General features: G+C 48.0%; 1 protein-coding gene across 2 annotated transcripts in view; it reads left to right on the forward strand.

Moving 5' to 3' along the window:
• The window catches only part of PRKCE (protein kinase C epsilon), a 451,747-nt gene that overhangs the window by 410,713 nt on the left and 16,373 nt on the right, over nucleotides 1-24,661 (forward strand). For both annotated transcript variants that reach the window (XM_079792409.1, XM_079792410.1), the window contains 3 exons: nucleotides 12,067-12,205; nucleotides 16,570-16,758; nucleotides 20,696-20,842. In XM_079792409.1, coding sequence (XP_079648535.1) covers nucleotides 12,067-12,205; nucleotides 16,570-16,758; nucleotides 20,696-20,842 — 475 coding nt within the window. The remainder of the gene's footprint in view (nucleotides 1-12,066; nucleotides 12,206-16,569; nucleotides 16,759-20,695; nucleotides 20,843-24,661) is intronic.

Here is a 24,661-nt window from a genome sequence, read left to right on the forward strand (position 1 = left end):
CCTAAGCGGCACGTATGCCTGAGCACACACGCGTGCGCCCATTCACATTTCTGATTAGCTGAAAAGCACCACACGGCCTTAAAGCAAATACCTTCAGTGGCCAAATTAAACAAATATAAATGTAAGGCTTCTTTTTTTAAGAATAATAAAATCTGTTCTGTGTCCCCGCCGAGGTCAGTCCGTTTCAGCTTCCTGGCCTTGCATGAGGCCTCTGATGTCCTCCGCAACTTGGGTGACCCCCACTTCACAGGAAGACGTGCTTTCCCTACATCCCCCCTCGACTCGTGGGGAGCTTCATTTGTGTTTCGTCAGCGCTTTATCTGGGCTGACCGCTCTCCTAGCACGTGGCTCCTTGTGGGGCTGAGCATGGAAGACCAGGCTTACTAGTTTTGGCAGCTTCTCCTCGTGACAGAGGAGCTTGAAGGGTGGCTTGCTGGCCTTCCCGTCCGGGAATTCTGGTCCCTGCGTAGTGTTCTACAATCTACTTCCGCCGGGCTCCAGGCACGCCCCCAGAAAGGTTACTCTTGGTCCTTTAGCTGGAGTGGCCCTTTCTGTGATGACAGAATGCTGGCTGGATTTCCAGCTACAAATCGCTGAGCCTAAAAAAGGCGAGACCATCAGCCTTTGCCTTCTAAGGGCAATGGTGGTGTCCTGTTAGGCCCACTGGTGTAGAACTTACCATCCCCAGTATTCTTGCCTCGTATCCCCTGCTCCCTCCAGACCCCTCCTTGAGGACAGGGACTGTGTCTTCTCTCTCAGTATGCTCAAGACCTAGCACAAAAACAGACTCTGAGTGGTAACTCAGTAAATATCGTGGAACATTACATAGTAAGGCCAAGCAGGCAATGCATTAGTAGTTGTAATCATGCCATTAACTGGAAGGTCATTCAAATGGACTTAATACAGATCCTGCCCATTATCTTATCCAGACAGTCAACGAACATTGAGTGTCAGGCACTTTGTAGGGCTCTGGGGACTAAGCTATGAACATGAAGTCACGGTCCCGGGTCTCATGGATCTCACTGAGTAAAACTCAAGGAAATAAACAAGCAAAATAATTACAAACTATGATCACTGCTACAAAGAAAATGACCAAGGTGACTGGGGTTAAAGTCAGGGGCTGGGGCAGGCAGTGGGTGGTCAAGAGAGGCTCCTTTCAGGAAAGGGGATGGAGACAGAGACCTGAATGCCAAGGAATTTGTTCTCCAGGGAGAGGGAACAGGGATGTGGCAAATGTGCTTGGTGAGCTTGAACTACCAGAGACCCCCATGCTGGGGACGGGGGGGGGGGGGGGGGGGGCGGGAGATGGCACCAAATGATGGGGAGAGGAGGGCCAGACCTGGAGCCAGAGTGAGGCATTACTGAACCTCAAATAGCCATTTCAGGGCGTTTGAGTTCTACTGTGACTGCCATGGAAGCTGCTGGAAGGTAGCAGAGGGGTTCTTCCTGAATGTAATGGAGGAGGGATTAGAAGTTTCGAGAGAACGGCTGATTCAGCTACCTCTGATGATTTGGGCCTTCGATGTTTTAATAGTTCCATATGTTATCTGAAATGCTTGTCCAGGTCATCCTGCTGCCTGGGGCCGCGATCTATAAATCAACTCTCTACTCATTCATTCCTTCATCCATTTGACCAACAGGTATTGAGAAGCTAGGATGCATCAGGCACTGGGGGATTCCAGGCCCTGTCCTTGTGACTCTATTCAAGGGCCTGTGCCGGGACATCGAGGCAGGAGACAGACTCACACATCTGGGACTCTCCCACCCCCAAATTCCCACAGGCCCCAGGTTTGGATTGCGAGGGGGTGAGGTGAGGTTTGAGACTAAAAGGCCAGGCTGGTAGAGACCACAAAGCCCTCTCATGCCATTCTAGGAAGCGTGTCCATGGGGCATCATTGAACAATGCAAGCAGGAGGGTTTCATCTGATTCACATTTTGTGTAAAATGCCTGCTGGGCAAAGGTTTGCTCCAAAGTGGAAAGGGAGACATTATTGAACATGCAACAGCCAGGATTGCAAGTTCAAGCTTCATGGACTCCAGCTGCTTTGCTTCCCAGATCTTAGACGAGAGGGGTCCTTGGGGATTAACTCATCCAGTCATCTTATCTCATATTTGAGGACAGTAAAACATAGAGGAGCAGCTTGCTTGAGGTCACCACTGTCCTTAGCCCCTGAATGAACACTGAACCCCAAATAGCCATTTTGAGGTTCAAGTTGATTGATAGCCTGGAGAGGAATGGGGCACTAGGTGTAGTATCATGACAGGCAGGGCAGCCCACACCACTTGCTAGGGACATAAGTCAAGGCCTATTCCATCAGTGGAGGCCAGGTTATTATCCATGAGTATTAAGGATAAGAATCTGCTTTCATTGCTGTGGATAAAATAAATAATTGGACAGCCATGCAATCAGATGAGTTATTCTGCCGTGATTGCAAGTCTTAATGCCCAGGTACAGTCCCAGTATTTATTTTGGCTGTGAAAGGGGATGCTGTTTCACACCTCAGGTTTCCAGCTATCACTGTAGTAGCTGAAGGTCTGTTCTCTTCAGACACAGGGTCATCTGTTTGGTCAAAATGGCATTATCGGTTATGTCTTATAACCATGTTGCTATGAGTCAAAAACAACCATCACCCCAACAGTATCAACTGTGTTCTCAATCCCAAAAAAGGGAAGGAGTGTGGATACAAATATTTTTTTCCTCCTCCTGCAACAGAGCAAAATGGTTAAGAGCATGGGAGTTGATGTCAGACAGAGCAGACTCTGTTACTTACCACCTGTGTGTCCTAGGCGAGGTAGCTAACCCCAGACAGATCTTTAATGGGGATAATAATAGTCCGACCAGACTCATAGGCTATTTGTGAGATACAATGAGATAAATCATGTAAAAGACTTAATACTGAGCCTGGTATACAAGAGCATTTAAAAAAATATAGTAGTTATTATTTTGCTCCTAAATGATTGAGCTATTTCTATTGAAGGCTTGGAGAAGGGGTTCCCTACAGACTGGCCCAGAGTGAAATATGACCATTGACTCTCAGGTGTCAGCACTGCAGTGGAGAATTTTGAAATCAGTTACCTTGTCTCTGAAGCAAATTATGCTTTTCTGTTTAATGGAGAGGCATGAGGTGCATGTTCCTAGGCTTCTCGCCGATCATCCTGTCTGGCCTGGGTGGGATTTGAGCGATCTGGCTTTCCTGGGCGAGGTGGGAGGGGCCTGTGCAGAGAAAGCCGAGTGGAATATGCCAGTCAATCACCAACATTTGCCACAAGGTTGAGGGGCATCTGACTATATTGAAGAGGGAATTGTCTTCCTCTTGAATATGCTGTTAAATTTCTGAAGGTGTTTGGTAACATCTATCAGCCAAGAGCCTGTCTTCCCATCTGATTAACCACAGTCATTCACAAGTCTCCACTATTTGTCCAAAAACAAGCAGGGTTTCTTCATAACCTCCCGAGGGCCTGTTCTCTGGTGATCCAGATACTTGGCATCTGCAAAGTAATACTTCTAATCTTTCATCTTTAAGTAAATGGAAGAATTTGCCGTCATGTGTGAAGGCTGTCATGTGTGCCAACCCTTTGCTAAATGCTGTGTGGTTTACAAGAAGAGTTTCCTGGCCCTTATTCTTGGGGAATCTGCCATCAAGTTGGGAAAGTAAAATTTTATAAATAGGAAAGGATGAATTCTCAGATGAGACCACTGAGGTGTGCTATATTAAGAAAACAGGACTCCACCCAACTTGTAAAGCTCAGGTCCCTTGTTCACCTTTGTGAGCCGTGTGCCCACCAAGTTTCTTATCTATAAAGTGTGGATGGTGATACCCCCTGCCAGGACTGTGGTGGGGGGTCAAGGAGATAAGGAATTGATAGTGCATGGTGATCCAGGAGCAGAGGGACAAATTAAAGCTGCCAACCACAGCAGCTCCCATGGCTCTACAGAAAGGCCCGGGCTCACAGCATGGCCATCCCAGGTCCCGAGAAGTTTGCCAGGATCTGGAAGCTGTCAATCACCCCTGGTTAGTAATACCTGTGCAACCCTACTCCCACTCCCACCTCCCCTGCTATGCTTTCTCCCTTGGGCACTTGGTGTTCCCATGCAGTGTCATTCCCTAGGCCCAGGGGACAGAATCCCTGATGTTCTCACTGGGCTAGACTAAAAGTTAGTGCCTCTCCTCTCTCTCTCTCTCTCTCTCTCTCTCTCTTTCTCATTTAAGTATCATTCAGTCATCCATGCCTTTCTCCCATATGTTAAAGTTGACGCTTTCTATTTTTATTTTCATCCCACAGTGTCTATCTCGGTGTCTTATACACAATAGAAAGTAATAAGTATTTTTCAAAAAATAAAAAGTTGCTAGGAATCTAGTGACTTGCCCCACAAGGGATGTGTATTTTAAGAAATGCCTGTTGAAGATTGCTGGAGAGGGCGGAATTTCTGAGGTAACTGCCATGTACCAGGCACTGTGCTAGAGCCTTCACCTCTGTTATTCATTCAGTGATGGCAAGATTATCCCCATTTTATAGATAAGGAAAATGAGTCCCAAAGATAGTTTGGACCAGCCCAACATCCTCCAGCTAGTAAATAGCAGAGTTATGATTCAGCGTCAGAACTCCTTCACTTCCGACCTGAACATCGGGAAGAGAGAAGTTGGAGGAGCCGCCCAGCATTTCAGATGATATGTAGACAATGACAACTGCTTATACATAAGCCAGACACTGAGTGAGGTGCACAGATAACTATGAGGGGGACAAGTCCTAGAAGTCAAATTATCCATATTTCTAGAGACATCCACAGTTGATTTTTTTATCACATTGAAAGTATACTTTTGTTAAAAGGAAACGTATAAATTTGACCTATCACTGCTCCCTCAGTATGAGAACATTTTTCCCCACCTCATAGAAACTCATTTTTGGGTCCTTTGCTTTCCTCACAGATCTCTTCCCTTTCCCACCCTAATAATGGAGCACAGTCGGTCTTAGAAGATAAGCTGTGTGGGGGTTTTTCCCCTTCATGCTAGGTCTTTTTATTCCCCCTTCAGGTTTTTATAGAAAAAATTTTGAAGGTACATTATTTTGGGAATTTCCTCTCTTGCTATCTTTTGAGTTTCTGGGAGAGATCTGTGCTCCTACCCCAAGGGAGCCTTGGTTATACCATGCGGCTTCTAAATCAATTCTTCCCTGTCAGCGACTGTGACCTCCCGGTCTCTGTGTTCCCTTCTCACCACGAAGCCTTCCTTTCCCAGCCCAAAGGAATTTAGGTCCAATCAGCAGTTAGAGATTTCCAACTCATGGGTTTTACATCTGATCTGAAAGGTGCTCACGGACAGTCATATGGACTCAGCCCAACTCTGTCTCTTACCAGCCAGGCAATGTCGTGACTTACCTTTCCTGAGCCTGAGTTTCCTTATACATTTCCAATGTTAGCAGGGATGGCAGGGGCTGGATTTCTGTCTCCTGGGGATCAAATGGCAGGGACACTCCAGGCACGGCCACTTTTTCCTCAAAACCAAGCATTGCTCCCAGATTCCTGTTTGGCTTCATGACCGGGACCAGACCATCTTGGGTCCTTAGATAAGAACAGTAGTTGCCCACCACAGGCCCTGCAGGGGACATTTTACAATGTCTAGAGACATTTTGAGTTCTCACAACTGGGGGCAAAGGGGGGGGAGATGCTGATAGCATTTATTTATTTATATTTTTGCTAATAGCATTTCATGCATAGAGGATAGGGATACTGCTTAGCATCCTGCAGTGCACAGACAAGCCCCCACAACAAAGAATTATCCAGCCCCAAATGTCAATCCAATGTGACAAGGTTTAGAAACCCTGTACTCAAGGGATTCTTCATGGCCTGCTCCTTCCCCTCTTCCCCGCAGCCCATTTGGCCCTCTGGCACCTGGGGTGGAAGGGAGGTTCCATGGCAGTTCTCACAGGTCCTTATTCTGGTGGAGAATGCAGTAAGGTAGCCTTCAATCTCGGTGCCAAGTGACAGGGGCAACAAAAAAGACATTCTGCCTGAGGAAGAAATGCTCAGAGGTTCCACTCCCTGCATCCCCCGCCCCCCCCCCCCCCCCCCCCCGCTCCCCACCACCACCACCAAAAAAAATCAGGGACTATCAAAGATGCTTGCTATCACCATCATTGTTTAGTCTTAAAATTCTAGACCACACAATCAGACAAGAGAAATAAATATAAACACTGCAAAGGAGGAGGTAAAATGATTACTAATTACAGGTGATTTGGACAATCTTGGAGAATCAACTGGAAAACTCCTCTGTAAAAATAATGTTCAATAGAGTGGCAAGGCACAGACTGATAAGCAGAAATCAGCAGACTGTATATACTTAGGCAAAAAAAAAATAAAAAATAGAAGATATCATAGAAGAAAAGACTCCATTTACTATATAAGAATTAAAAATATAAAATAATAACTTGGATTATTTAAAGTGAATTCAGTTGCTATTAACATATAAACCCCAGACAACAGTGCTTTAAATAAGATATAAGTTTATTTCTTTTTCATGTGAACATTATTTGGAGGTGGCATTCCAGCGACCATTCCTGGGGCCTGGTCCTTGTCTTTTTGGTCAAAGGAGCATATGCTAGGACTGCAGGCATTACATCCACATTCAGGCCACAGGAGAGAGGAAGGAAAGAACAGCAGAGGAAGGCTCTTCCTTTTAAGGAGGCTTTCACACATCTGATTAGCTGGAATTCAGTCACATAACCACACCCAGCTCTGAGGAAGGCTTTGAATTCTACTTTATAGCTGTGTGGCTATGTGCATGGCTTTAAACAAAATTCTCTCTCTAAGGAAGAAAGTGAGAATGGATATTGGGACAGCCAGTAGGATGCCATAAAATGTAATAAGATATGTACAAGATCTATATGGGAGAACTTTAAAATTCTCCTAAAGGACACAGACAAGGCTTGAAGCAATAGACAAACAATATTATTGGATAGGAAGACTCAACATCATAAAAATATCAATTCTCCCTGAGTTAATTTATAACTTTAAACATGTTCCCAATAAAATCACCACCCGGATATTTTTTTAAAACTAGACAGATGACTCTAAAGTTCATTTGGAAAAATAAACAAGCAAGAGTAGCCAGTAATTTTGAAAGAAGAATAATAAGGAGCTCAGCCCTACTGGATGTCAAAGCATATTATAAGCCTATAATAAGTTAAAAAGTGTGGTATAGATCAATAATATGGACTGAAGAGTACAGAAATAAATCCAAATACATGTAGAGATCTAGCACCACCATGTGATAGGGTGGTATTTCAGTCAATGAGGAAAAGATATGAACTATTCAACATATGGAATTGAGACAACTCACTAAATGTCCGGAAACAACGTTGGATCTCTACTTCACACTTTTTATCAGACACATGCCAAATACATCAAAGACAAGTTTATAAAATGAAAGCATTAAAGTACCAGGAGAAACATTGGGAGGTTGTTTTTATAACTTTGAAATGGGTAAGCCCTTTCAAATTAAGACTTAAAATCCAAAATAAAAATAAAACATCAACTCAATTACATAAAAGTAAATAATATCAACATGGCAAAAACCACTGCAAGCAAAGTCAAAAGTACATGTTGCCCTGGCAGAGTAGCTTAGTTGGTTAGAGCATCGGCCCGATGCGCCAAGGTGAAGGGTTCAGTCCCTGGTCAGGGCACACATAAGAATCAACCAATGAATGCATAAATAAGTATTAATGCTTCTCTCTCTCTCTCTCTCATCAGTAAAAAGAAAGTTAATGTCAAAAACAGTAAACTAGGACAAAATACCAAGTTTGTCCCTAATATAGAAAGAGCTCCAAAAAATCAATAAAAACCAAACACCACAAAAGGAAAATGGGCAACAGACAGTACACAGAAGAAAATACAGATCACTTTAAAATATATGAAAAATGCTCAGACTTACAGAGAAACTTAAGCACATACTAAGATATTATCAGACTATCAGAAACTTGGTAATATACCATGTTAGAAAGCACTATTATGTACTGCTGATGGAAGAGTGAATTGTTCAACCTCTAAGGAAGGTAGTTTGGCAACGTCCATGGAAATCCATTCTTGTACTATCAGTTTCAGAAATGTCTTTTCTAGGAAATGTGTACAATTACCTTCATAGCTATGCAAGATGTCATATACAAGCTCATTCACTGTGGCCCTGTTTGTAATAGCACAATAGTAGAATCATCCTAAATGTCCCCCAGTAAATATGATGGAGTGTTATGCAGCCATAAAGAAGAATTAGGAGGCTCTTTATGTGCCAAGACAGAAAGATCTCTACTATATATATTAAGTGGAAAAGGTAAGGTATGAACACTTGCATATAGCAAGCTCCATTTAGCTGAAAGGAAGTAAATGAATACTGACATATCTAATTTTATTGTACTTCATAGATATTGTGTCTATTGAAGTTTGTGGCAACCCTGTGTTGAACAAGTCTATTAGTGCCCTTTTCCCAACAGCATCTGCTCACTTCGTGTTTCTATTTCACATTTGGTAACTCTCATAATATTCCTAATTTTCTTATTATATTTGTTATTTGATCTGGGATCAGTAATCTTTGATGTTACTTGGGCAAGACCCTCCAACAGCAGAAAGATTATGACTCGAAGCTTCAGAGGATGGTTAGAATTTTTAGTAATAAAGTATTTTTTTAATCAAGGTAAGTACATTTTTTAGACATAACGCTGTTGCACACTTAGACTACAGGGTAATGTAAATATAACTTTTATATTCACTGGGAAACCAGAAAAATTTGGGTGAGTTACTGTATTGTGATACTCATTTATAGTGATCTGGAACCCGCAATATCTCCAGGGTATGCAGGATATATTCACATTTTCTCATTCATGTATAAAGTGTGAACAAGAGGATACACGGAGATGAAATAAAAAGCAGTTGCCTTCAGGGGGAAAAAGGATTGTCTGAGGAACAGATGCAGGAGGGAGAGTATATACCATATGCCCTTTATACTTTGGATTTTATGACTGTATTACCTATTCAAGAAAGTACATGAAACTATTAGTAGATAAACCTAATAAGCAAAGGCTAGTCACATTGGCTTATATAGAGGGAAAGGGATTTTGCTGCATTTCCCCCCACTATTAAAGAAATGACCCCACTCCTTAGAAATGTCCCCAGTCCTCAAAAGTCCCTGCCTTGTATTTGAGAACCGAGTGGACAGGAACTCATATCGAAGCAGAAGACCTGCTTTGCAAAGCTGCCAGTGAACAAGTTTGACGAGTACCTACTGCATCCCTGGCTGTGACCTGATCACTGTGGGAACTCACACGAAGGAGACAAGCCCACCTACCCTGCCCTGCGAGCTGGGCCTCAGAGCAGGCACGGCTGGGAAACATTTGTTCCCAACCCCCGCCCCTTCCCAGGGAGACTTAGACCTCTAGTGAGGAGGCAGCCCTGAAAGCCAAGAGGAGTGCATCTGGCCCAGGGCAGGGGAAGAGCAGGAGCGGGGGAGAAGGAAGACAGCCCACCTTCTCTTGCCCTGAGCAGGAGCCCAGAGCGGAAGGAAAGGCTGAGTCTCGGTTTTCAGAGCAAGGGCAAGGTTCAGGCTGGTGTGGAATCTTCTGAATCTATTCCATTCATACAAATTAGAACTAGTCCTTTCTATGACATAACAAAGGCTTTAAAAGAGAGTGCCCTGAGTGGAGGCAAGTGGGGTCCTTAAAAAGTTGGGGCTCCCGGGCCAGAGTGGTTCTGTTGGTTGAACATCATTCTGTGCAGTGGAAGGTTGTTGGTTCTATTCCCGGTCAGGACACATACCTGGGTTGTGGGTTCAATCCCCAGTCAGGCGTGTATGGAAAGAAACCAATCGATGTATCTCACCTCTCTCTCTCTCTCTCTCTCTCTCTCTCTCTCTCTCTCTCTCTCTCTCCTTTCTCTCTAAGCATATATTCAGGTGAGGATTAAAAAAAAAGCTGGGGCTGGGGCTGGTGACGGGCATTGAAAGAAGTGTGGCACACAGAGGCGAGAGCAGCTTCCGGAGCTGGGGACCCGTCACCTTACAGAAACCACTTACCTCCTTCCGGCTTCTATTCACTTGTTTCTGCCATAGTAATAACTGAATGTGCTCTTCCTAACTCTCAGTGTTGTTTAGTGTAGTTTGTAGACCACGGTGCTTCCCACATGTTGTTATTGTTACTATTACAATGGGTGTTGCCTTGATGGTCATTATGCCTGCACTTGGGTCTTGGAAAGGCAACTCTAGATTAGAGAGCATGAAAGGGTGGTAACTGGGCCTATGTCCACCTTCAAGGACTCCAGCATTTGTGGGCGGGCAGACAGGACACCTGGTTCCCTCTCGCTCAGTTTCCTCATGAAGGAATTGAGAATAACAATATTGAAGACCTGCTACTTTTCACAAGCCTCAGAGCAGGAATGTATCTGGTCTGACTTGACAGATAAGGTAACAGAGCATCAAGGTGACTTTGCCAGGTCCAGGCCACAACAGTGATTAAAACCCAGAATACCGGAGCCAAGCTGGTATTCATGTCCCTGCTCTCCACGCCCAGCCAAAGCTAAGCCTTGACCACACACAGTGGCCAGGGGGGTTGGGAACCCCAGCCTCAGGGACTGGGCTGGTTGGGCTCACTGTTCTTTCTGCAGTGCATGAACATCTGCTTAGAGCAGCGCATCTTAGTTCTCTTTTCTCAAGAAGTCCCAGCTGTAAGTGGAAATGGGGCCACGGGTGCAAGACAGGCAGGCCCCAGTGCTTCCTGCCCCATCTTTGCACTCGGGCCTGGATTCCTGGTGGGGGAGGAGTTCAAGTCCAGGTGCCAGCAGGCTTGGGAGAAAGGCCCCTCTTGGTCTGTGAGCAGGAGACTGGGCCTTCTTTGCAAGACCCCCCAGCCCCCACCCCAGAGTGGCTCCCGAGGAAGTCCCAGGGTAGGGGGGGACCTCAATTCAAGAGTCTAGGTCCTTCTGTGGGACAGGTCTGGGGTTTGCAGACTTGCTTGGTAGGGAATTCTTACCCAGAACCTCAGATTTTATACAAGATCTTACACAGATTCACATAATAATATGAATTTCAGCACATACTGTTAATAGCTAGTTAATAGCTAATAACTGTATTACAGCGCTAGTTAATAGCTAATAACTATTACGAGGCAGCTGCACCGGTTGATCCAGCTGCCACCAGGGTCTCACTCATGCACAGAACCACCTGGGCTCTGGAGGTCCTGGTTGTTGCAACCAGTGTCTTCTGTCCTGCCCAGACACTCACCCCCCCCCCACCCCACCCCCACCGCCTTCAGCTTGCTTGCTCCTGAAACACTGATCTTGCAAGTACCCAGTGCACATGCAGGCAGGGCTCCCATTGCCCTCAGCGTGAGCGTCCAACCCCTCTTCCTGGCGCCGGAGGCTCTTCATGGGTGGTTTGAACATGCCTGTCTGACCTCACCATTCACTGGGACCCAGTTCACTGGTCTCTTCACTACCTTTTGCATCTACTATGTTGATCTTACCCTCCCTCCCACCTTTTCTCTTTCAAAACCTCCCCATCTATCCAAGCTCCTCTTGAGAATCACTGCTTCCCGGAAGCCCTCCTGCCTGCACCAGCCATCCCTGGCCTCCCCCTGAAATTCAACAGCTCACGTAGTTGATGCTCCATAAAGTAGCACCTGATTCTTCTGTGGTTTTATCTGACTCATTGATGTTCACAGGTGTCAGTCTTGTTCTTTTAGGTGATCTGCATGGTTAACTCACAGGGGCAGGGGCATATCAAGGTCTAAATAATATGAATTTCAGCACATACTGTTAATAGCTAGTTAATAGCTAATAACTGTATTATAGTGCAGCAGTCCTCAGGTTGCAGAAGCTCCTCCATCGTGTTGGGGAGAATAGAGGCGGCTTTGGGGGTTGGCCATCATGGGTGGGAGGTGGGGACTGAGTTTGGTTGCTGGCAGGTCAAGCCTCCTCAAGATGTTCCTTTCTGTAGCAGATTTCCCTGAGATGTGTACCTCTCTCCAACTCAAGAAGACTGCATAGGGATGAGTGCAGCATTAACCGTGTGGTTCTGGTCCATCTTGCAGGGATTTGAAACTGGACAACATCCTTCTGGATGCAGAAGGTCACTGCAAGCTGGCCGACTTTGGGATGTGCAAGGAAGGGATTCTGAACGGTGTGACGACGACCACGTTCTGTGGGACTCCTGACTATATCGCTCCCGAGGTAAGACCCTGTGCAAGGGCCACCTTGTCCTGCTGCCACAGCTGAGCCAGGGCTTCACCCCCATGGACTGGGTCACCTGGTGGTGCTGGGCGAAGGCTGTAGAAAACCAGGATGGATTCCAGGGAAGAAGAAGAAAAGGCTTGCTGATTTCTCCTTAAAGACGTGGTGGTGATGGGGGAGAGAATGGGGGAGCAGAAAGTAACAGATCATTCTCCAACTCTGGGCAGGTCCTCCTATATGTTTCTCTTTTATTCCAGTCCAGAACTATCAGTTGAGCTAGAACCAAGAGACATTTGTTGACTTGTATCATTGTTTTTACTTCTAAGCAGAATAAAGGAGCACCATTGATAAAGGCGCAATGAACTTAATCAGCTATAATTTGCCTACAGGAAAACCAGGAGTAATTTGCCATTTCTAGTGTAGTGGTGATTCTACATAGGGAGCACACAGGATCACGAAGGAGGAGGGCGAGGAGGAGGAGGAGGAGGTGGAAGAGGAGGAGGAGGAGGAAGAGATTAACTGCCTCATTATAATGGAGATCAGAGATGTTCATGTTGAGCCTCACCAATGGGATGCCTTTTGTGAAAGTTGTTTAGATGTCTTATTCATCATAAAGTGTTTGTTTGCCTTGAGTTTCTCCAGATCAAGCTTGCCCAACTGAGCAATACCTAGTGTGATATGATTCAGATTTAAGACATAGCCTATCAGTGGGCATTGTTTGAGCACCTGCTAGACACAAAACAGTGGGGAGAAATAATTGACCTAGACAATGGTCACTCTTCTTAAAGAACTTTTGGTCTAGAGGGAGTGACAGGTAAGTAAACAACTAATTAAGTAGAATCAGTTGGTACAAGAAACACAAGATGGTATCCTCAGGGATCAGGGCAGGCTTTCTGGAGCACCTGGTGAATGATTTGAGTTGTAAAGAATTAGCAGGATTTCCTTTGGTGGTGGGGATGGGGAACATTCCTGAAAACAATAGGGAGGATTGAGTGGGGGTGGGCAGGGGAGGAGGTTCAGCATCCCTGAGCTATGAATCCTTTAGGGCAGCTTTGTTTCTAATCTGGGTACTTCCCGGATTCAGCCCACAAATCTGGCTCTTAGTAATGGTTTGTTGAGTGAATATATGAATGAGAACTTGGGACACTCCAACATGAGCAAAGGCGAAGGGATAAGAACATTCTTGGCCTTTTTAAAGAAAGGAAAACAGTGTAGCTAGAACAGGATTTCTTAATGCTCTTAGCAATGAATGAGATTAGAATAAAGGACCAAGGAAGATGGTCTTTATCCTGTAGGACCTGTGGACCCATTAAGGGCTTCCCAGTGTAGAAGGGTCATAATCAGACCTGTCCCAGGAAGTAGATGGGCATCAGCCATCTGGATCAGAGGGCAGAGTGAGAGGGCAGGACAGTTGAGAAACTGCCTGGGGAGGATCTGGGAAGTAAGGATCAAGTACTAGGTAAGTTCTCATTAAAATGTTTATCTTTTAAGAGATTGGAAGAGTAGAGATTTCAGTCAGTCTCTGCTAGTGTGTTCCCCTAGCAGGAATACTAGGAATTTAACCTTCAAGGAGAAATCAGTGAAAGCCACGGCTCTCCACTGGGACCCACTCTTCAGTATCTTCCTCATTCATCCTTTATCATCAGAATGCTTGGTTCCAGTCCCTCTGAGTTGATGCCAGAGTCAAAGGGTTGACAGCCTAGTGTAGTGTTAAGGACCCAGCCCAAGACAACCATTCACTTTCTGATGAACAAAACACCCACACAACTTTCATGAAAGACACTCCATTGGCGAGACTGACAATGAACAACTCCGATTTAAGAGGCCCAGACACCCTTCCTTCCCATCTACACTTGTGCCCACTCTGCAGAATCACCACTACCTGTGAGGTGGCTAATAGTCCCTGGTCTTATGTGGTCAAGTTACAGCTGATAAAGATACTGCTTCCTTCAGCAAGGGCTGCGGGGAAGGTTCCGTGGAAGTATACCTCTAACGCACTTAGCACAGCAGGCACTGGGTAATAAATGGGGCTCCATTGTCTCTGCTGCTGGGTTGTGCACTCAGGTGGGCAAAGCATAGACCTGAGAGTTGAGATCCCAGGCCAGATTTGACCACTAATGCCCTCATGTGACCTTGATCAAGTCACAGACTGTTTTGACCCTCGGGTTCTTCACCTTTCAAATGGGAATAACAATTTCTGCCCTACTCACCTCATCAAGCCAGTTTGAGAATCTAATGAGATTAAAGCATGGAGCATGAATATGCTTCAGAAATCATAAGCCTCTACTCAAAGAGGAGGGGCTGTGAGGTGCCAGGCTAACCTGAAACCAGAGACACCTTCTGAGGCACTAGCTCTGCCCCGGGGCTTCTCTTCCCACCATGTGCCCTTGACTAACTCCCATCACACCCCCTCTTCTTTCTCCACGCCCAGCCCCCACTCCCCAGGGATGGCGGCCAGCCCTGGGTAATGCTTGATGTCACCAGACCCAATGCCTGCCCTTCTCTTCTACCCCAGCTCTGACCCACTCCAGGGGTTGGCTGCCACACTGGGTGCCCTCCCATGGCGTGCAAAGCCTGGCCCTTCTCACCAGCTTCATCACAGATAATTAGGGCCAAGCCTAAAAGGAATTTTACAAAAGATGCCACCCAAATGGGGAGGCTCTGGAAGAGGCCTGGGGGAGGGTGGGCAGGGCCACTGTGTGGTTCCCACAGCGCCATCCTATCTGAGCATACACAGGCCACCTGGAGGCCACTTCCCCATCACCCTGCTGGGGCTTAGAACTCAGTAGAGCCACCTCCTGGAGGCTGGAGGGTGGCCTCCTTAGCACTCAGAGTGTCCTGAGCCAAGGAGAGAAAGGAGTGCCCAGTAAGGCAGACACAGTGAGCACATATGACAGCCAGTCTCCTGAGTGTTGGAACTGGGCTGGTCTCAAAAGAATTCTAGAACCCCTACCACCTGCTTACGTATAGATGCCCTAGACCCTAGGGAGACAGCTGACCATGAAAAAATTACTAAAATCATGGTAGTATGTGGGAGGTGCCTGCAAATCTTAGGGACAGGTAAGGGTCTTAGGGTAGGAGAAAAAAGGGAGACTCGAGAAAGATTTCTGGAGGAGATGATGGTGAGACTCAAAAGATTTCTTGAAAGACAGAAACTGGCGATCCTGTAGTGAGACAGGTTGGGCTGCTGCATTTTTCAAGGTTGGGGGAGGCACTGGTTTGGGCTTTGGCTTTGGCTTTGGCTTTGGAATGGAGCAGCATTACTGGCTCCTCAGGCCAGTGGCGCCTGTAACTCTGATCTCTAACAGATACCATGTGCTAACCCCTGGGCTCAGATACCAAAGGTACTCACCAAACACATTACCAGCCCCATATCATTTAGAGTTGACTGTATTTGCTTATATTCTTTTCATTTAAATTTAAAAGATTCCTAGAACTTGGTTTTACTATTTTCAAAATCCAGGTCTTCTTACTTAATCCTAAGCCACCTGTAATCTCTAAAGGGGGTTTGGAGTCGACCACAGAAAGCCCATATACTGGGGTTGAGCCTCCTCTTCCCTGGCTGTCTTGAAATCTGAGGATTGAGCTGGAGTTATGCCCTGGAACAAGTTATCAGAAGTCACCTGTCTGAGGTGTCCTGCAAGGCCATTAGACATGGCCTTCGCTATGTGGGGCACCTCAAATAAAAAGAAAGGGGCCTGGGGCTTTCTAGAGGCAGGTAAATGAGGGGTTCATCAGCACGTGTTGTGGGAGTCATGAGGACATTGGAGATTCTTTCCTTGGAATATGCAAGAGCAAAGTGGTCCTTTATGATTAGAACACAGAAGAGTCGGGAGACTGACTGTAATTTCCTTTCCAAGAGCACAGGGCTCAGGTAAGTTCAACATCATGGTCATTTAAAGGAGTCTAAGATTCTGCTCACCTTTCCCTCCGTGAGCCATGCCTGGGACGAGCGTGAGGAAAGAGACCTGGACTCCCTACATGCAGTCACTTACAGCTTGCTTAGTCTGCGTCTTGCTCCTCTGACCCTGATTTTAATGTCAAAAATATGTTTTTTTAAAAACTTGGCTATAAACACAAGTCAGGAACTTCATCTGGGGCTCAAACAAAGAACCAGAGAAGTGTCCCCACTGGAGGACAGCCTGGAGGAATTGACCTTGGAGAGTTGATGGTTGACTCCCAACAGAGTGCCTCCCAAACTCAATTGTCACTGAATTTGCTGATGTAGAGTGACTTGAGGCTCTGCTCTGTGGAGGGGCAAGCTGGAAATGGGGGTTCCGCTCTGCCCAGGGGCGCTTGTGGCACAGGCGTGGCCGCGGGCGGGCATCTCTGCTGGGCTCTGACGCCGCCCGTCTCCTGGTCAGATCCTGCAGGAGTTGGAGTACGGCCCCTCCGTGGACTGGTGGGCGCTGGGGGTGCTGATGTACGAGATGATGGCTGGGCAGCCCCCCTTCGAGGCCGACAACGAGGACGACCTGTTTGAGTCCATCCTCCACGATGACGTGCTCTACCCCGTCTGGCTCAGCAAGGAGGCGGTCAGCATCCTGAAAGCTGTGAGTCCTCTCCCTGCACCCGTTCCTGCTCCCCTGACCTTCCCACCATCTCTATTTCTTCTCACTCTGCCCCTCTCTCCTCCCTCCCTGCCCACGCGCCCCCCCTCCTCTGCCTGCCTCTCTGGGTCCCACCTCTGCTCCCCCTGAGAGGAAGGCATCGAGAGCCGCCACCACTGCGAGGCCAGGCCCTGTTCCGGAGGCTGCTGCTGAGAGAACGGCCCAGCCCAGGACAAATTGCTCTGCTTGTGGGAAAAGGACAGTGTGTGTGTGTGTGTGTGTGTGTGTGTGTGTGTGTGTGTGTGTGTGTTTCCTGGGGGTGGAGGGTTCTGTGCCCCTCAGTGTCCTCCAGTGAGTGTTTCAATGGAGCAAAACCAACTCAAATTGCTCTGGGATCACCCCTGCTGCTTATGCTCTGGGCTGAACCCTCCTTCCATACCTGCCACCGTGGCCTGTGATGGGGAAGAGGGAAGAGGGAAGAGGAGGGGAGGGAGGGTGGGTAGGAGAGCATTGCTGTGGCTGAGGAGCTGGTCAGAAAAGAAGTGTCCACTCAAGCTCTATGCAGCCACGCTGGATTCAGACATGTAGCAGAGGGACAGTCCCTGCCCCTCCAGATAATCCCTCACATGTGAAAACGCTTAGTACTTGCTCAGGGCAGCCATTTCTACAACCTAAGACACTTGTACGAGGCAAATAAGTGATGACCTACCGCCCCGGGAAAGCCGTGGAAGCTGAGGTGCGGGGATGCTCAGCAGGCCAGTTTCCTTCCCCTGGGCTGAGCAGCACCATGGCGACAGCCCGGGAACCGGGATGTCCGTGCTGGCTTCGTGCGTCCGTCAGAATGCCCCGCAGTTCAGTAGTTGGCATCCCACAGTCGCAAAATTTGCCACATCCAAGTACCCTCTTTACCATGCTTTACTTTTCTTGTTCTTTTGGTCATCTCCCATTATTTACCTAGTTATATGTATCTTACCAAAAAAATTCTATCCCGATCATAAATGGAAAATCAGTATCATTTGCCATAACTAATTAACATAATTCATCATATGAAAATGTCAAAAAGATCTCACATTCCTTTGTAGGTGTCTGGGTGGGGGGGGGGGAGACACATTTCATATTTAGGAAAATGCCACATCAGAGCATGATACTTTTTGCTGTCGCTGGTTTTTTCCCCTTCCTCTGTCCCTCACCTCATTCTTTTCCTCCCTACCTTTCTCTCCCTCACCCTTTCCCGTCCACTTACTTCATTCAGCTAATATTGAACAACTCTGTGGAGGGCCTCCAACGTGCCGGGCGTTGTGCTAGAGGTTAAGTGCGTATTGGTGAATCTAACAGCCATCGGCCCTTCCAGTGGAGCTTACAGCCCCACGGGAGAAGTGGGCAACAAATAGAAAGTTCATCCACGCGTGGCCATAGTTGGGATAGGATCGGTGAAAGCAAGTGTATTCACTCATTCATGTATTCAGCACATACTTATTGAGCATCTCGTCTGTGGCAGGCCCTATGCCAGGTGCTGGCTAAGAAAAACCCTAGGCAGCCAGGACACCAGCCCCGCAGACCTGGTCCCTCACCCCAGGCTCTGAACACCAGCCCAGCACCCCCGCTGACCCTTTCATTTGGATGACCCAGAGCAGTGTGGGTGTCTGGAGACATTTTTAGTTGTCACAGCTTGGAGCAGGGGATGCTACTGGCACTCGTGAGTCCAGGCCAGGAGTGCAGCTCAACATCCTACAATACACAGGAGGGCCCCTGTGACAAAGAAGTATCCGGTCCGAAATGTCATTAGCACAGAGGTTGGAAACTTTGACCTACAGACATTCCGAAGCTCGAGATCGCGCCTGTGCCGCCAGTTGGGGAGGGTGAAGGCACCGCCCTCGGGAGAAGAGCCTCTGGCTCAGGGGCGGCTTCTCCGTAGCCTGGATCCTCCATCCGACCCCTCCCGGAATGGGAGGACAGGAAGCTCAGAGGAAGTGAAGAGCCGTCTTCCCCTCCCTTGACCTTGGAACGCTTCACTTCCTCACATTATCTCTTGGGTCTGGGGCCAGGCTAGGTTTTCCATGACTCTGGCCACTGAGTTGGGTCTGAGGGCCGTGGCCTGTGTGAAGGTGGCGCAGAACCTAGTGAAGGCCATTGCATCATAGAGTTACACACATCACGCCCTGTGCAGCAGTACATGCCGGTCCTGCTTCCCTCCCTCACCATTGTGCCAAGGCCCGGCCTGCAGCCCCCGGTTCAGTCGTTTCAGTGTAGTGAGTGCACAAGAGGGGCCAGGCACGGGGAGCATAGGACTGATTCCTATGTCATGGAGCTTACCAAGGGAAGGAGATGTTTACACAAATTATAATTTAAGTAGACGAGAAACATGAGGTCCCAGGTCTCCACAGAGGGGGGAATCTGGGGAGGCTTCACAGAGGAGGCAGCATATTGACTGGCCTTTGAGCTTGCATAGGCCCTGAAGAAGGGCCTCTGACCAGGGGGAAAAGGATGCAAAGGGCTAGCAAGATAGACTGAGTTGAAACCAAGGAGTATTCTGTTAGGGGTGTGGACTTTATCTGCAGGTGATAGGAAGCCATCAGAGGTGCCAGGGGTGACCTCTGCTGACTTTGGTTAGAAAGATGAAGTGTGTTGGTACCATTCCTAACGCACATCTGCCCACCACCCCTTTACTTTCTTAGCCATGGCTCTGGCCCCACCAGTAGCATTTGGTCTGTGCCCATGTGCTTTGGTTTCAGGGGCACCAGGCAAGAGATAGCAGGAGGCTCTCCCAATCTTTCTTGCTGATGAAGCCTGAAATTCTACTATTATAGATTTATTCCTTGGATTCATAGTTTGTCCTCTTAAATACAGACGCAGCCGTCACCCTATGAATTGTAATTGTCTCTCCACATGCACACACACACATATCCCTACTTTTATTTTGAGTGGCTGTCAGAAATTTTTTCACTTACTAGCACTAATTTTTTTTTCAAGGTTATATTGTTACTCATGGGTAGAGGCCAGGAGCAATTGAGCAAGTATTGTTACTCATGGGAAGGCCAGCAGATATTAGTTTATCTGCTCAATTAAATTAATATTTGCCATCAGGACTGACTCATTTAATAGGAATACATTCCCCTGGGTGTGTGTGTGTGGCGGGGGGCGGGGGGGGGGGGGAGGAGGGAGGAGCCTAAGACACCAGCCAAAATAATGTAAAACCCATCAGTGTGGTTTTTATGGACAAGCATTGAGAAGCAATATGCCTTTTTCTTTTCTTTTTTTGTTTTGTGTGTGGGTTTTTGTTTGTTTGTTTTGTGGGTTTGTTTGTTTTTTTGTCTTTTGATCCACATGCATGTTTTGTGCTAGAGAGTCAAATTCAAATCTTAAAAAAATGGGAGGGTCCAGGTCCAGAAAAAGGAAAGGACCAGGGGGTGCCTTTGATAATTTACCTTAATGTGAACATCTCCTCTTTTTGCACTTCAAAAAGGACTGTTGACTCTCAGTAAATGGGTTTATCAGACCTCAGTCTCCCCGAGGAGAAGACTTGAGAATCTGAGGGAAATCAGGGAGTTAGTAAGAGTCTGAGCTTCTAATCCCAACTTTGTACCTTGCTGGCTGTTTGACCTTGGCCAAGTTAACCTCTCTGTGCCTCAACTACCTCACTTATAGAATAAGGATAATAATAGTAGCTCAGAGGGTTGCATTTGGCTGAAATGAATTTACACACACACACACACACACACACACACACACACACACACACACACTGTGTTTAGAATGGTGGTTGGCAAGTAGTAAGTTCTGTATGAGTTCACAAGGACCCTGAAGGGCGAAGGCCCTAAAAGTGCAGAAAACAGGCTGGGGAGGTGATGCTGAAGATGTTGCCTTCGCTGAGTTCTGTCTTTCCCTCGAAGCCTGTGGCTGCCGGGCTTTTGTCACTAATTCTGTGTCCTCATCCCTGCAGTTCATGACCAAGAACCCCCACAAGCGCCTGGGCTGTGTGGCAGCACAGAATGGCGAGGACGCCATCAAGCAGCACCCGTTCTTCAAGGAGATCGACTGGGTGCTCCTGGAGCAGAAGAAGATCAAGCCACCCTTCAAACCTCGAATTGTAAGTAGGGCCCAGAGCTCCTCCCACCCCGAGGGCTGGGCCTGGGGACCGTGCGGAGGGAAGATGGTCTGGGCACATCTCACAACCAAAATGACAAGGCACGAGGGAGCCAAGACGCTCCCTAAGAGAAAGCCTCTGCCGCCCTAAGAGTTTACTGTAGCAAATGTGCAACCTGCAGCCGTCACCAAGATGAGGATTGACATGGGACGCAGAAGAACATTTTTTTACTTTAACAGAGATTGACTTACTTATTTTGATCAGAAGTTGCAAATGGTACTAGCTCTCCATGTATGGTAGCGATAGAAGGTTTCTTTATAAATAAACAGGTTTGTTTTGTAAGTGAGTCCACTTAAAGAAAAACATTAACTAAATAATAGTCACAGGCATTATGTGGAACTAGCACAGAGCATGAAGTTGTGACCTGAGGGGCCAGATCTGTACGAGGCCATTTCCTGAGGCCACATCAGAGATCACCTGTCCCCTCTGTCCCATCTCCCTTCCGACTTCTCTCCAGCCTCAGCACACACTTCTGTCCAGGTTCTTAGGCCTATTAGGGTGATGCCAGTGGGGGGCGAGGGGGGGGGCAGCGGGGGGCAGGGGGCGGTCAGTGAAGAGTGTTTGAGCTCAGAGGTTGGAACTAGTGAATCTGGGCTTGAAGCAGAGCCAAGACCGGGTCCTGGCAGTGACCTTCTGCTGGAAGGGGACAGGGTTGGCGCTGCTCTCCTTGAAGTTAGTAAGAACACGTGTGCACATGTATGTTTGTGTGTGGGGGAGGTATTATCTTAATTCTGTTGGCTTTTAGCATGATGAGGCTGAAAATGTGGGTAGCCAGCTGACTTGCATACTGGGAGTGAAGAAAGATGTGTAATATAGGAATTTACTGGGCAGGAGCCCCAATCAGTCCTGTTACCCCACATTGTCAGATGACCCCTCCTTCCTCACTACCAACTACACAGATGAGCCTCATGTGCTCTGTGAATCATCGGAGAGGGTTCCATTATAGTCCAGAAGGTTTTCTGAGGAGTGATTATTGATACTGCTGTGCTTCTCAGAAATGTTACCTTAGTGCGGATGGGGTAACTCTCAGCTAAAGGGCATGGTCCAGGCCTTAGCCAGACGCCAGAGTCCAGAGCACGGCAGGCTGACGGTCACTCGACACTTAGTCCTGTCGCCATTCTTCATTTGCCTTCTCCTTTGGTTTCATGATTTTTCACCAGCTAGCACACAGCTGGGAACAGGCTAGATTTAGGTTCACCTCCTTTCCCAGTTAACATCATCCCCACCCCTGCCCATCTCCCCCATAGCTCTGGGGCCTGCTGTGCATGCCAGCTTGCCAAAGGCTGCCTCCCCTGCCCAGGGTCTGTGCAGGTGGCCTTGACCCTGACAAATGAGAGGAAGTAAGAACCGGGGGCCAGGCACAGGAGGAGGACCTAGAGTCTTGATCTGAGGGTGACATGCTAATTTAGGCTTAATCTAAGTTAATCAACCCAAATGAAATTGGGAAGTAGAGCTAAATAAAGACTCCAGGCCCGACACACAGGAGGAACCCAGTACAAGATCAAGGACTGATTGGCCAACGCAAGTCTACAAAATGAGTTAAACCTCAATTTGAACTTCAGGTCAACAAAACAATTTAAAGCTAAGCTTTCGGAGGGCTGGGGCAGGGCTGGAGGAGCAGCCCCTTCCTGTGGCTTGGAGGGTGGAGAGGACAGGGCAAGCCCCCAGGGACCATCAACAAGGGGTATGCAGGGGAGAGGGCCTGGGACGGCAGAGGCAGGCAGCAGGGCTTGCTGCGAGGCCACATTTTTGCTAAGAGGCCACACGGAAGCAAGCAGTTAGGAAGGTCTTGAATGATAAAAAGCACCTGGAAGTTTTTAGGTGTGGATGCATGGAGAAGAGTCTCTCCCTGACATAGAACAGGTGGGAACAGTGCGCAAACCCAGCGGAGGAGAATGCCCCGAGATTTCGGGAGGCTGAGAAGCGCTGGTCCCCAAAAAACCCTAACAAAAACAGAACTGGGGTTCCTCACTGGGGCTTCCACTCTCTGGTCTGAGCTCTGAGCCAAGTGAAAGTGCAGACCGGGGAGGAGTGACCCTGGAGCAGTCCCCGGCCTCCCAGAGTGAGGGAAAGGTGTGGGGCAGGTGTGAGCTTTTTGCAGGCCGGAGGGATGGGAGACGAGTAAGGAAGGAACCAAGAGGCCAAGCATGTGACAGGGATCCCCATGCCGCTGTCCCTGGCCAGGAGTGCAGGTGCTCCTGTGGGCACAGGTGTGAGGGGGCCCTCAGGTACCGGCAATAGGAGTCCTTCCCTGGGTCAGGGGTTGAAACCAGCTGGGGCCAGGGGGGACTTCATCTCCCCCTAAGGGACCTATGCTCTCCTTCCTGCCCCCCCAAAGAACCCCCACCTGGAGCAGAGAGCAGTACTCCGCGTGCTGCCTTTGCTGAGGGGCTCCAGTGGGCTCAGAGGCCCTACCACCCCTGGGTAGGATGGCGGTGAAAAGGGGCAGGGGCTGTCAGGGGCGCCCACAAGTCTTCAAGTGTCAGCCTTCCCGAAGCCCCATGTAATCACTGCCTTGGAAATACCTTCTGTGCACTCACCCTCCACAGACCTCCCGAGCTATCCTCGCCACCTGGGGGCAGGGGAGAGGATATGTATTCGGTTGGTTTCAATTCAGCCTGAGGAGAGAATGAGAACATCTGAAGGAAGGCGCTAAAAAGGGAACCTTACTTGGCACAACAAGGCATTTCTGATCACATTTCCAGCTGAATGATGTCCATCCTTACAGAGGTCTCAACGACAGGTCTTGAAAGATTTAAATGGTTCAAATATCTGATCACATTCAGACTAGAGATTTCTCTTTGGAGAAATATCAAAATCGGGACAGAAAAGAATAATCCTCATCTGGTTAGCAGGTTGGAAAGGTGTCCCCAACCTGCCCCTAAGTTGAAAGTTCTTTCTGAAAAAGGTTAACGGCACGACCCTGAGTCATCAGGGGGCTTGTGGATAGCAGAGGTGAATTTTAAGTTGCATTAAAGCCCACCACTCTGATGACTATACTGTACTTCTCATCTCTGAAAACCTTGCAGGACCAATGTGAAAACTCACGTAAGGCTTTTATGAGCCTCCTCCCCCTCCCCCCGCAGCCGCTCCCTGACTCAAGATTAGCTCTTGCAGGGGTGGGTGCCTGCCTGGCTCAGAAACCCCCAGTGACGATGGCTCTGGGCTCCATAAGCAGGGCCAGCCTTTCCCTCAGGCCAGATAGATCTTTGGCCATTAGAGAGACCCCAAGAAGCTGAGGTCTGTCCCCACAGAGCCATCTTCTGTTCATGGGGCAGGGAGTTCTCTCACAGGACAGGATTTCAGAGACTTGAGGATGCATCAGGTGCCTTCAGGGAGAGCCGGGGGAGAGAGGTTCTGACAGAGAAAATGAAGGAAAGCTGGTTTGGAGGCTCCCCTTGGGAAGAAGTAGCCAGGCTAGTGGGTTGCAAGCAGCCATGGTTAGAGTGAGGGTCTTGGATCTTAAGGACGGACTTCAAGTAAAAGGAAAGACTGTGAGAAGGGGAGGCACGTCTGAGCAAACATCACCAGCCTTGCCGTTTGGCGGTGGCCTTGAGAAGGCAGTGCATGACTTAGCAGACAAGGAAACCAGGTGCAGACACCTGGTCTGGGCTGACGCTCCCCGGGGCATCCGGTCAAGGGCCTGGGACTGTGAGGGAGCTCTCTCCTGTCCTAGGCTACTTCCACTCGCTCCCTCCCTTCAGACATCACACCCGAATTGCACCAATCCCAGAAACCAGCTGGGTAGCTACTGGACCTACT

This window comes from Cnephaeus nilssonii, assembly GCF_951640355.1.
Source record: "Cnephaeus nilssonii genome assembly, chromosome: 15".
Taxonomy (NCBI): Eukaryota; Metazoa; Chordata; class Mammalia; order Chiroptera; family Vespertilionidae; genus Cnephaeus; species Cnephaeus nilssonii.